The sequence below is a fragment of the Monopterus albus genome, unplaced genomic scaffold (genome assembly GCF_001952655.1).
Source record: "Monopterus albus unplaced genomic scaffold, M_albus_1.0 scaffold23.1, whole genome shotgun sequence".
NCBI lineage: Eukaryota > Metazoa > Chordata > Actinopteri > Synbranchiformes > Synbranchidae > Monopterus > Monopterus albus.
In genome coordinates, this window is record NW_018127903.1 from 4,172,425 (window position 1) to 4,185,716 (window position 13,292).

Below are 13,292 nucleotides of genomic sequence, written 5' to 3' on the forward strand. Positions count from 1 at the left end.
GGATTTAAGGAAATGACTAATGTTTGTTTTGTAGTGTTTGCGCATTGCATTGTTCACTGAAGGACCACCTGAGTTTAACCTCTCATTCACCAGCACTCACAAGGGAATTCAGGTGTTTTTATAAGCATCCTTCCATCACTTTATCTTGATATATTATAGCAACATAGTGGACAATAATTATACCTTGTCAGCTGGGCTTTGAATGCTTTTTATGAAGAAGGCAGATAAGGAGGAAGATGCAGTTTTACCAGCTGCACCTAGTCAGACCTACTAGTTGATTTACTACATGTTCTCTTCCTTGTGTATGTATCTGTATCTGATCAGACTAAAGGATGTGTTGGACCATGAGGTACAAGTATTCTGCAGCTAGTCGTACATTGTTGTCATTGAATTTTAATTGTATCGTAATGGAATCTAATCGTACACACCATATCATGCGTTGAATTGTATCAAGAAAAAAAGAAACACATTGTCCCATCCCCAGCAGCACAGCAAATGTTCAGCTCCGCTTCCCCTCATCCTGTCAAGTTGTAATGAATCAGGCTGGAATTATAATCACGTTGACCTCATGTTTGTTCCTAATGGTTGCTTTCTTCTGAAATGAGCCGCCTGCCTGGTATTTGTCATAAGGCCATTTACATGGATGCCGCTTGATGTTAAAGACATCACCTCTGCCTGAGAGCCAGTTCTTCACCCTGCTCACCACTTTTCTCTCCACAAAAGACACAAACACATGGTCCCCTGTATAAAATCGCTCCTTCTTAAGCAAGTCCACAAAACTTTGAAATATCTGGACTCTATGCCAAAATCAGAAAGCCTGGATCAACTATACCTGCGGTGCAGAGAACAGCATGAGGTTCAGCCGAAGGCTGCTGCACCAAACGATAAAATCTTGGATTAAAAAAAACACTCTTCCTCTCAAAGTAATATTCCAGACTTATTTTGTCTTCTTGTGTGCCTGAAATGGTTGCATACATTTAAAACATGACATTAAATTCATCATAGCCATTATGCATATGTCATTAGCAGAGCTCTCATAGTCATGTTGGGTAATACGGTATCACTGAATCAGAAATGGTTATTAATCAACAAGTCAGCTGAAGGTTTATCATTATAGCTCGAAAGCAACTTTGCATTGCATCACGCCTGTTGTTCTGCTCTTGTTTCTAAACTGAAGTGCAAGAAGAGTTTCTGCACTCCCATCAAACTGCAAAGCAGCGTCCAGTCAGTAGTGGCACACGTCATTTACTGTGTTTCATTTGTCTGCACTTGTCTGAACCAAATGTCTGGTCTAATTCTGCATTGTTCCTCAAATTACCAAGTTCAAAAGAAAAAAGATTTTAACCACAGTTGGACTATTTGCTAGAAACGGCAGTGCAGACATCTTAGTAACCTAATCTCTGGCACAGTTGTTTGTGATTGTGTTGTGGCGGTCGATCCTGCTGCTACAGTATTTGCATAACCAGTGCAGCTGGTTCGAGCAGCGTTCTCACCCTACAGGCGCTTCCCAGGCTGCTGGCAGCTTCAGCTTTTCTCACTGTGAACATTGTCTTAATGTCATCTCCATAAGCGTCCCTTTAATTTATCAAGTGTCCCCTCAGGTGACAGCTCGGATAAGGCAGCAGTTGGATTAGTATCATGACAAGTTCTTAATCTTTACCTTTTTAAAGTGTTGTTATTATAGCATTCCACCTTAACTAGACAGCTGAGAGAAGAGAAGTATGAGGGAGTAAGAGTAGGATACCTTGTGACTCAGCTTCAGGACTCAACCCTGGGTGCTGTATGGTATGCACCTTTGGCCACAAGGCTAACAGCATGTCTTGTTATTGTTTACGTTGACCTACATAAGAAATTTCACAAAGAGATGTTTAAGCAAGTGCAAGCAAAAACTGTGCAATAAACAACCAGATGATCCGAGGACTTTGCCCCAGTAGAGATTTGTTTTGACACACTACAGGTTGTTTTCGACCTGCTGCTCCAGTTTTTCTTAAACAAATCAGTCCTGTTAAGGTGCTGGTAAAGGATTACGAGTAATGTGCAGAGAGGTTGATAACTACATGTTCCTTGAATCCGCAATCTGCAGAAGCTTGTCATGTTTTTCTTTCTGAGATGTAGAAACTCTTTGTTTCTGTTTTTCTTACACTTAACACAGCGCAGCAGCAAGACCCAACACATCTCACGAACAAGGTATTTGCTGTTCCCTACATGTCGTTAAATAAAGACAAAAGTACATGTTGTCGTGTCGAACACGCCCTCAGCTAATGTTCCCTTCCCATCCACCCACAGAGCTGAAAGTGTTGTGTTCGGCAGTATGATGGGGGTTAATGTCTTTTATTTAACATTCACAGAAATGTGTGTAATATAATCGGTCCTGAAGATTGTTTGGGTGATGGTTCAGTTTTACCTTGTAACAAACTGCCAATGTTCCTCTGACTTTTTCTGGCTCTGTCTTTCCTCAGTGTGGCTTCTTAGTTATAGTGCTGAAACAAGTGAAATTAATCACTCAAACTGTTTTTTGGCAGTTATTAAAGTGAGAAAACCTAATGACAGAATTTTATTTGGGATTGGGAATTTATCACTAAAGTCAAGTAAATATTGAACATTTATTAGTTATAGCTTGGATATAATGACTTACTACTTTCTGCAAATAATTTTTATGTGAAGACATTGCTGTTGTACTGTGGCAACTCGTGATGAGCATTCGTAATATAATAGACCCAAATATTCACTTCTTCTGCGGGAAAATGAGTGAATGAATGAATGAATGAATGAATGAATATTCACTTCTTAATAAAAAAAATAACATCAGTGAATTGGACAAGAAAAATCTTTTTGGTGGCACTATTTTCTTGCTTTTTGTGCAAGTTAACGTGGTGGACATAGCGGCGACAGGCTTGCATGAGAACAGCAGAATCGGTGCTTCATCAGAATCTTTCCGACATCATCCCCAGCCCTCATCTCTTCCTTCTCTTCTGTTCTGTGCAAATGTGACAGGACTGTTTGTCGTCCTCACAGGTGTTCTGTGTGCCGTGACTACCTCACCACCTGGTACTACAAGAAGGATGGCATGCTGTACTGTCGCAGTCACTACTGGGAGAAGTTTGGAGAGCTCTGTCGTGGTTGCTCTCTGCTCATGACTGGGCCTGCCATGGTAAGTCTGCCGCGCTTGTTCTGACACGTTTGTCAAAAGAGCTTTAGGCAGTTGTGGTCTTTTGGTCCCAAACGGTCCCCATTATGCCACAGGGGGTATAGATGAAAACTAATAGTTTCAGTTGCACTTGAAGACTAAAGGGGAACTCCATTTGTTTAATGTCAAAGTTATACCCAGCCCTTTTTTCTAAACAGGGCTGTGCCATATGAAAGGCGTGGACATTTTCCAGGCAACTAGGATGTATCAAACAGCATTATCAGGTTGTATTATGGGAAGTGTAGGATTCAGGGTTTTTAAGAACCCATACAGGAGACTAAAAGTGAGGAGAGCTTTGATATCTTATACCCATTCTTCTTCTTTCCCTGGTTTAGTGTTAGCATGGTTATATTCTTTTAGATTGTTTTGTTTTTTTCTCTGTTTTCTGGTTGCGAGTGCATGAGGCTTCAGAGTAATAAATCCCAACACAGAGTCAAAACTTTGACCACGGTTGCTACATGTGACTGCCAGGCTTTCAACGTCTGTCTTGCCATGAATTATATAACAGCGATTGCCAACAATTTCGCCCTCTGCTTAAGTAATACCAGAACGCCCACAGACCGTGTCAGTGCCCACTGTGTTCCCAGTTCTGCCTGCTGCTCCAGATGAATACTACCACGCATTAAAAGGCAGGGGGCCTGTTTTTGTGGTGATTACATATGAGTGATAGTTCACATAGGTGGCTGCTGAACATAGCAGATTGGACCCTGGACTTGTGAATTAGTTTCCCCTCTTGAGGCCCCATCTGTTCCTTCTTAGTACAGAAGTTCTCCACAGTTCACTTCTTCAAGTACGTAGAGGATATAGTGGTAAAACGCTACAAAATGAGGTGGTTTTGGAGCCCATCATGTTGAGTCCTCTGTGGTGGGGTGAGTCTGTAGTTATTACCCACAGACTACCGTTCTTATAATGATTGATCCTGATGGGTTTTCGGAAGTCAAGTATCTGTTGTTAAAGCAAGTAGAAGAAGAAGAAACAACACTGTTGTGTTCTAGCATTTACCATAGTCCTGTAGTTCTGTAGTGTCACCTAAAGAGGAAATGCCCGTTTTTACTTTTTAGCTAATTTCTATTGTTTTGCCTTTAGTCAAGTCCCAGCTAATTGAGCAGTCTTTGTTTGATATATAGCTGTCAAAGTGTGATTTATATTCCTTGGTGCAAATCCCGTTACTTATGCAAAAGACCAATCAAATACTTAACCGTTCACAGACTAATTGTGCCTTCAGACTGATATGGACTATGAATTAGATTCATCATTTCTAAAGAAACTACAGTCAAATGCAGAGGCCAGTGTGCATTTAAAGTAGATTTAAAATAACCAAGAGAAATTGGCGCATGTTGAATTGAATCCAAATGTCTGTCAGCTTTGATTTAATATCTACAAGCTGAAACATGAAATTCAAGTGGCAGCAGTTTTCACTGGTCACGGCTGGGGTCACTTGTCTAACATGGAGCCAGACTGAAGTTTTTCTTTTTGCCACCAAGCAGCACACATAATAGACTCTTCTATTTAGTATTGGCATGCTGCTTCATCAGCTGGCGAAGCCAAGTGTTTTTGGCAGAGCTGCATTGGCACTGCAGTCTGTCAACCAGAAAGGGAATCATTGTGGTCCATCAGCACAGGAGGGTCATACAGAGCTGCTGCTGTTTGTTAGTCATTCAAGTCCAGAGGACTATTGTTTGTGTCCTGGACTCAGTTATTTGTTAGGTTATTGAATGATGGATTGAAGATGGGTTTTTGATGATCGCTTTATATAATTTAACTGCCTTTGTTGTCCTGATTTCTCATCTTTTGCTGCTCCACAATGAGCCCTGCCTAATTGTTCTTCAGTTTGATCTTGTTTTTATGGCTCTGTTGATGATAAAGCCTAAGGCAAGTTGTGACTGCAGTCAGAGGTAGTGGTTCTGCTCCTGGCCTTAAGGCAGGGAGTTAACGTCAGACTCTTGAGGTGTCACAATGATTTGGTTGATATCACTGTCTCTCTGTAGCAGCGAGGGATCCTTTCCCAGCACTGCCTCACTGGTTCAGGTCTGTTGTAAATGTAGGAGCATGTGTTTACATTGCAGACAACTAAACAATGATAGTGTAGCTGTGTCCACAGTCAGTTTACAGGCAAAAACAGAAAACAAATGATAGTCTGTGAGCCAGTTTTAGAAGGTTGAAAGTGAGAACGTCAGCGAGATTAGTGGCGCTGACCTGCAGAGGGAGGTGACATCATAGCAGATTCCAGACAGACTGAGAGCAAAGCCAGTGTTACACCACTCACAGCAGGAGGAGGGCAGAAAGCAACACCTTGCACAACACACATTCTGCATCCTCGCCATCAACACACTACCTCTTTCTGCTTTGTGCTGTTTGATTAGTCTGGAGCTGCTTTGTTTGTGGTTCCAGGTGGCCGGAGAACACAAGTATCACCCTGAGTGCTTTGTGTGTCTGAGTTGCAAAGTGGTGATTGAGGACAGAGACACCTATGCGTTGGTCGAGCGCTCAAAACTCTACTGGTAAGTCACCTACACATGTCTGTTTTTGTAAAGCTATTTGCAGTATTGACACTATTTGATTTAGAACAGTTGCAGCCATCAGTACAAAAAGTGACATGTTTATTTGGGTCAACGTCTTTAAAGTCTCAGTAAGTGGGCTAATTTTATAGTGTGGATGTAACATATAGGAAGTTGTTGACACACTAGTGTAATAAAAGAAGTAATAATAGTGTTGCTGCTAGGTTATGATATTTTCACAGTATGATAACTGTCTCAGAAAATATCACGGCTCATGTTATATGGTATTACCATTATTATCAGCTACAACAACCCTCAAAGGAATGAAAACAAAAGGGCCTTTTTTTAAATGTCAGATGACTGTGCAAGTTGAGCTGGATTGCAGCACTTGACCCTGAAGAATAAACAGAATTATAAACATGATTTTAAAAAGCATGTAACTGTAACATATTATATTACTAAAGTAGGTTAGTTTGCATGTTGGCACCAGTAGTAAAGGAAGTACTCACATCCTCTACTTAAGTAAAAGTTGCCTTTTCTGCTACAAGTAAAAGTCCTGCATTGGAAATGTTAAGTAAAACTAAGCATCATTAATTAAAGTATTAAATGTAGAAGTAGGCTACTTAATACTGTAATCTCACACTGCTGATTTTAATTTCTTAATATGTGGATGGAGTTTGGTGATTTCACCCTCATTCTCTCTGCCATTTGTCTGCTGCATGTGTGTGTGTGTGGTGCCCGAGGCAGAGTCCAACGGGCATTGTATTTTTAATTTCAATACTGGTAAGATGCAAATGTGCATGATGTGATAACCATCAGTTTTCATACCATTGCAAACCATGAAACCAGTGCAACCCTAGTCGCTGCATGTGAACTCAACATTATCTTTTAGTAGAGTTCCTATTCCTCCTTTCATCAGACTTCCTAACATTTAATTAATTGTAATGTACAATGCATCATCATCAGTTTTTTACTCATGTAAGACAGGTTTGAAGACGCATCCTAAAGTTAATGTTCAGCCTTAAGTGTTGTTAGTCATTAGTGGTTATTTCATGATGGCACAACAAGCACCTGCCCCCACATGCACTGATTCTCTCCCTCTGCTAATGTTTACAGTGGAAAGTGCTACAAGCAAGTGGTCCTTACACCCATGTTGGAAAAGCGATCACACGACTCAGTCCTAGACTCCCTGCCCCACACGCTGACCCTCATCTCAATGCCCTCTGCAACCAATGGAAAAAGGGGCTTCTCCGTCTCAGTGCTGAGGGATGTCGGTGGCTCAGTGAATGTGCAAGTCAAAGAGTAAGTGGCACCTGATAGAGACTGATACTGTATCTGTACTGATCTCATACAGTATCTCTGTGGGAACAGCATGAGTAATGCTGTAAGAGTAAGATTGAGTATAGGTTTGCTAAATAGCAGGGCACTTGTGTGTGTGTGTGTGCGCCACTGTGGGAAAAGGTGGTTATTAATGCTTTGATATGATGTGCTGTAACAGTATCAGTCCATCATGTCTTCTCAGTCCCAGTTTGACTAGCAGATGGACCTAGTTCTTCTTTACTTTCTGTCTTTAAATTGGTATGTTCTTTGTACCATGCTAATGCTCACATAGTAGTGTTGCTCCTGTGTTGTTCAGGGTCAGAGAAATGCTTATAAGTCCAGAGGTGCGAAATGCCATCCATGTTGGGGACCGGATCCTGGAGATCAACGGCCTTCCAGTTGGAACGTTGATGGAGGAGGAGGTGAGTGTATATACCTACTTACTCACAAATCTCTTGTATTCTTACTGCCACTTGCAAAGCTATGTTCTTATTGTATGACAGCTACACATGAGTTTAGGCATTCCTCACATTCCTGCATCATTTATACATACCTCATCTGGGAGAGGATGGCATGTGGATTGACTGCATTTAAAGGCTCATTCCCACAACCTCACCCTCAAAAACTGCAGGCATTTGTTGCTTTGATTTTGGTTTTGTTTTACAGAGAACCTCTCTGACTTAAGTGGACATCCGTTTTCTGTCACTCCTGTTAGAGCTGAATTTAGGAAAATCATTTGTAATATACAGTAGCTGCCGTGCGCGGCTTCAAATCTGAATGGGCATTGTTATTTTCAGCAGAAGAACAAACAGTTGGCAGTGTGTTTTTCTACCTCGTAGTGTAGTTTTTACCACATGAACGAACAAATGTGACAATTAACAATCCACACTTCGATTAAAATCAAATTATATTTATTGTGAGAAATCCTGGCAAGAGTGTTCCTGAGATGCAATCATCATGGTTTATTTAGGTGGACCATCTCATCCACCACACCAGTCACACGCTGCAGCTGCTTATAGAGTATGATCCAGTCAGGCAGCGTTTGGATCGGCTCAAACTGGGATCACCCAGGCTGGGGGTGCCGGCCACCTCCCGCATGCGTCTGTCCTCACCTTCTGATGCAGTTCTGGACGTGGATGTGGCTGAAGAGGGCACACTGAAAAGGAGGTCTTTGAGGTATGTTAGAGCAGCCTAAAACTATACAGCTTACACATCTGGACAAGAGATAAATGGTTCTGTTGTTAATTTTAGTGTTCTCTCTCCTCCAGGCGTAGCAACAGCATATGTAGGTCACCTGGGCCAACCTCCCCCAGAGAGCTGCCTTTTATCACACGAGACATTGGGCGCTCTGAATCCTTGAGATCCTACAGTAGCTGCTCTCATCGCATCTTCCGGCCATGTGACCTCATCCATGGAGAGATCTTAGGAAAGGGCTTCTTCGGACAGGCTATCAAGGTCAGCCTCCAACCTGGCTTCTGTTCTTCAGCATTTATTTTACTTCTGCCAATCAGGGAGGTTTTGGTCTCTCATGTCACGGGCTTCAGGTGATACAGATGTTGCTTTTGTTGCACCGACAGGTGACTCATAAAGCCACAGGAGAGGTGATGGTGATGAAGCAGCTGATCCGCTGTGATGAGGAGACTCAGAAAACTTTCTTAAAAGAGGTTGGTAATTTGCGGCAGGAGACCCGTTTCCTCGCGGTCTTCTGGCTCTGCATGGACCTGAGGTTTATTATACTCATACATAAAAGCATGCTCACACGTTCAGCCGTTACCTCTTTGGACCTTGTTATTTTGAGGTTGAGAACTTGTTTCTTTCTGTCACTTGTCTTCAGGTTAAAGTAATGCGAAACCTGGATCATCCCCACGTCTTGAAGTTCATCGGTGTGCTGTACAAGGATAAGAAGCTCAATTTGATAACTGAGTATATTGAGGGAGGCACCCTGAAGGATTTCATCAGAGACACCGTGAGTTAAACTAGTTGATTCACTTAACTGTCTTCATGTCCTCTTCAAGTGGAGCACAAAAACACCTGCAGTGGCCACAGAAAGAGCTGTTTGCAGCTCATAGTCATGTTGGAGGGGGCTGACCTGAAGTAAACTGTGCACTCGTGTCTTTAGTGGCCAAGCTGTGCAATGAGAAAAGTTGTAGACAGTGTTCCCAGGTGACATTTAACTGTTTCTGAGGAGCAGTTCAGCTCAGCACATGGCACAAGGAGGAGAGTACATGGAAGAGGGGCAGATTTGATTTTAATGGTGGTGTTGTTTTGGTTATTGTTAATGGTTCCTGTCTCTACACCTCTACACTGGTACAGAATCATTCTGTATGCATTATGGGCTCAGAGGGAGCTTCTATTCACTTCTCTCTCTCTCTCTCTCTCTTTTTTTTTGGTTTTCTCTTTACTTTAACAGGACCCGTTTCCATGGGAGCAAAGGGTGAGCTTTGCAAAGAGCATTGCTTCTGGCATGGTGAGTTGGCCTCCAGAACAGTTACCATTAGTGAAGTCTTTGGCTGTTATTTTCAACTGTATGTAAATGCACCATAGAGCACAACGTATTGCACTGCTTGGCAGAGATTTAATGCCATCTAAATTTAGCCACTCATTCTGCCTCATAGAGGAAAAGGATTAAAAGTGTTAACAAATGGAAGGATTTAAGTTTAAAGATTTACTGTATACAAATGAATTTTGTTGCACGGTTGTGAAATCTGCCCTCAACTGTTCTTGTTGTTTCAGGCCTACCTTCACTCGATGAGCATCATACACAGAGACCTTAACTCTGACAACTGCCTGGTTAAACTGGTAGATAACACTGCACCTTGCTAAACATCACACATCATAACATTTGAAAAATAAACATAAGGGGTGTGAGTGATTTGTGCTGGGATGCATTCAGTTGTATTTCCCAGCCCTGTGATTTGCCAAGACAGTAGTGTCTATAGAAATAAGAGTAGTTATAAACCTTTTTTAAAGGTTTAATGTGAATTCAAAACTATATTGCATTATATAAGCAGATGCTAATAGAACCTGCAAGATCATTTACTTTGTTAATGATTCCTTCACCTTATTTTTAACATTTATTTAGCTTCCATTAGAGATGCACCGATTGCAGTTGCCTTGGTCAATTCCGAATAATTTTTTAAGTCTGACCTGCCAATTCCAATTTTCTTTGTAAGAACTGTAATCGACAGCATGCAGAGAAACGTTTGTAACTTTCCTTTAATGAAAATTTGAATTAAAATATGGATGAAACTGTGTATTAAAGTTTTTGCCGATTGGCTGGTCACCGGTCAAGGCCAGTTACGCTGAAACCTGGCCGTTTCCAATCTTCGCTGATCGACTGGTGCATCTCTAGGTTCCATGAGTAACTAAAAACCCCACAAGGTTCAACCTGATATTTTATAACTCTCTCAGTTGGATGTTAGACCATCATATGCTTAGTTAAGGTTTTATACCAAGTTCAGAACGAACTGTTTTAGTTTTCGTCTTTCAACAGGACAACACTGTGGTCGTTGCTGACTTTGGACTCTCCCGACTCATCGTAGATGATAAAGTTGAAAAACCTTCCACTAAGAGGAGGGTGTTCAAACGTATTGACCGAAAGAAGCGGTACACTGTTGTGGGAAACCCTTACTGGATGGCCCCAGAGATGCTAAATGGTGAGCTGCAGACACACAGAAAAAGAATTTCCAACTTGATTTACAGAGGATCATGCTCTCTGTGGGTCAGTGAATGCATTTACTTATTTTTTTTTTTTTTTTACCGGATGTTATTTTAGGCAAACATGTTATTTTAGGTAAACGCTATGATGAGAAGGTGGACATTTTCTCATTTGGAATTGTACTTTGTGAGGTGAGTTTCTGGTTTTAAGAACTTTTTCTACTTTGGTGCTTTGATGCAGTGCCTTACTGTAAAACCTTGGATGTGGAAGCTTCTAGGAAGCCACCAGAAATAGTTTTCAAAACACCATCTCCTCGCAGCTTTATTATCAGATCATGGTGACACAACCATGTCAAAATATTGGATTACCAAGCAAGTTTCAAGTTTACAGTTCTAAAGTGCAGCTGTTGCTTTAAAAAATACTAGGCTGTGATGCATTTTAGGCTCCACTGTATTTAACTGGCTAAAACTTGTTCGTTTCTATGCTTAATTTATTCTCCCTGATATTTCTAGACTGACCTTGATCTCTGTCCTCTGCCTTATTATCTAGATCATTGGAAAGGTCTATGCAGACCCTGAGTGCCTCCCCAGGACTCTGGACTTTGGCCTGAATGTTGGCAAATTTGTGGAGAAGTTCCTCCCTGATGACTGTCCACCAGCTTTCTTCCCGCTGGCTGTGGCCTGCTGTGACCTCACACCAGACAACCGGTGAGCACCTTCTGTTATTGTCATGGTTAATAGCTTACACTTGATTTATTATGTAAAGGTAATTTTCTGCAGAATTACTGACCAAACTGCTTGTTAATAACCCAAACAAGGCAGAATTACTCATATGGCCTCCCTTTAGTATCTGGGCAGTTATTTGAACCCAAGAGTCTGTAGGTGCAGTGGGCAGGGGGGCGCCAGGCGACAACTACTTTCAGATGGCATTTTGTCCTGCCTGCACAGGGACACACCTGTGCCGTCAGATTGCTTCCTCATGTTTTCTCTCAGCCTAGTCAGTCTGGTTTTAACCTCAAACCTCTCCGTGTGTCCTCCCACAGCCCACCTTTCCAGAAGCTGGAGGACTGGTTTGAAGCTCTGTCCCTGAACCAGGAGCTGAGGATCCCCCTGCCAGCAGAACTGGACGAACTGCATCACAGTCTGAGTCGTCTCTACTGGCCTAAAGACAGCTCTCCACCCCAAAGCACAGACCAGTCATCAACCCCAACAGCAGCCTGTCCAGACTGTTCCAGTGTGACAGACACCTAAGACCTATGCCTCTCTTGTTTTTAGCCATCTGAACTCCTGCACTAATACTGTGGATGGGGACAAATGGGAAATTGCATTGAACCTGAGCCATATTAGAACTGGACAACCTGAGGTAGCTGGACCAGTCTCCCTGTGTGGGACCTTAACTCAGTGCCAGTGAACTGCAGTGTGAGTGGAGAGAGACATTTCAAAAGACAAGTATTAATTACTAAAAAATTTTTTTTTACACTCTAGTCAGATGCCACTCACACTCAACACACTAATGTTTACTGTGTATAAAGACAAAAACCAACTTTCTGTGGTCTTCTTCCTGACAGCCTCTTTATAAAGTGGAAAACCACGATATGTTCCCATGTGACAGCAGTTTTGTTTTTCTGGCTTTGAAGTTGTTGTTTGCCATGTGTGGAATGTGCCGATCGGTCCTTGCCTGAAGGAGGACTGACTTCACCACAGCAGGAAAGAAAACATTAGATAGCTTAGCTTACTGACATGTCCAAGTAAACACAGGGCAGGGCTGGAAGAGAACAGGAGTGACTTAAAGCAACAGTGGGAGCAAAACAAACACTGAATAGTTTCATCACTATCTGTCTACTGCTTATCTTTGCCATCTTGTGTGGTGAAGGAATGTTTAGATTTAGTTTTTTTGTTTTTTTTTTCCATTGACGCACCACTGATATAATTTTTGACAAGATGGATACAAGTCTGCTTCTTATCACTTCTCAGAATGATTAATGAACACTATTTAGAATTTTGCAACACTGACATTTTGTTCAATTTCCTCCAAACACCTGTCTATTAAAAAAAAACAGGCTGTTATTAATAATTGTCTGACTAATAATTGTCATGCCAGAGTTGACTTTAACAAGTGGCCTTGTACAGAAGAACATTTTGTTTTCATGAGTATTGTGTACAAATATGTACATATGACTTAACTGGATGTAATTTTTCAATCATAGTTCTAAATTTGTAGATTTTTTTTTTGACATTTCCTCAGTGATTGACGTTTTTGCCTTTTTTGCTATTATCATGCAAGGTACTGACGACCATTTATAACCACTATTTATATTGCTGTGGTGTTTCATAAATAAACCCTCCAAAAAATGGCTTTTGTTTGCTATTCAGTACTGTATATCAAGAAAACGGTGACTAAGCATCAGCTCTTCTGTTCTGTTCTTTTTTTTTTCCTTTAGCTGTTTGTCCCACTTGTACTATTTATCTTACAATAACAAGGTGGTTTTTCACTTGACTCTGACTGATATATTTAAGAACTGCCAACAGAGGGAGCCGGTGCACAACATTCCTACTGTGAACAAACCTGGAACAAAAGACACTTGAACCTCCCAGCCATTCCTGTTGCATTATGTTGTAGTAGAGGGAAA

At 41.5% G+C, this 13,292-nt stretch overlaps 1 protein-coding gene across 1 annotated transcript in view; it reads left to right on the top strand.

Annotated features, from left to right (window-relative positions):
- limk2 (LIM domain kinase 2) overlaps nucleotides 1-13,124 on the top strand; it is a 15,645-nt gene extending 2,521 nt beyond the window's left edge. Inside the window, exons 3-16 of the mRNA XM_020594391.1 lie at nucleotides 3,016-3,151; nucleotides 5,579-5,688; nucleotides 6,802-6,987; nucleotides 7,322-7,427; nucleotides 7,976-8,181; nucleotides 8,274-8,460; nucleotides 8,583-8,669; nucleotides 8,840-8,971; nucleotides 9,416-9,472; nucleotides 9,739-9,804; nucleotides 10,499-10,661; nucleotides 10,799-10,854; nucleotides 11,213-11,370; nucleotides 11,706-13,124. Of these exons, the coding sequence (XP_020450047.1) occupies nucleotides 3,016-3,151; nucleotides 5,579-5,688; nucleotides 6,802-6,987; nucleotides 7,322-7,427; nucleotides 7,976-8,181; nucleotides 8,274-8,460; nucleotides 8,583-8,669; nucleotides 8,840-8,971; nucleotides 9,416-9,472; nucleotides 9,739-9,804; nucleotides 10,499-10,661; nucleotides 10,799-10,854; nucleotides 11,213-11,370; nucleotides 11,706-11,913 (1,858 nt within the window). The 3' untranslated portion in view covers nucleotides 11,914-13,124. The remainder of the gene's footprint in view (nucleotides 1-3,015; nucleotides 3,152-5,578; nucleotides 5,689-6,801; nucleotides 6,988-7,321; nucleotides 7,428-7,975; nucleotides 8,182-8,273; nucleotides 8,461-8,582; nucleotides 8,670-8,839; nucleotides 8,972-9,415; nucleotides 9,473-9,738; nucleotides 9,805-10,498; nucleotides 10,662-10,798; nucleotides 10,855-11,212; nucleotides 11,371-11,705) is intronic.
- Nucleotides 13,125-13,292: the final 168 nt, after the last annotated feature.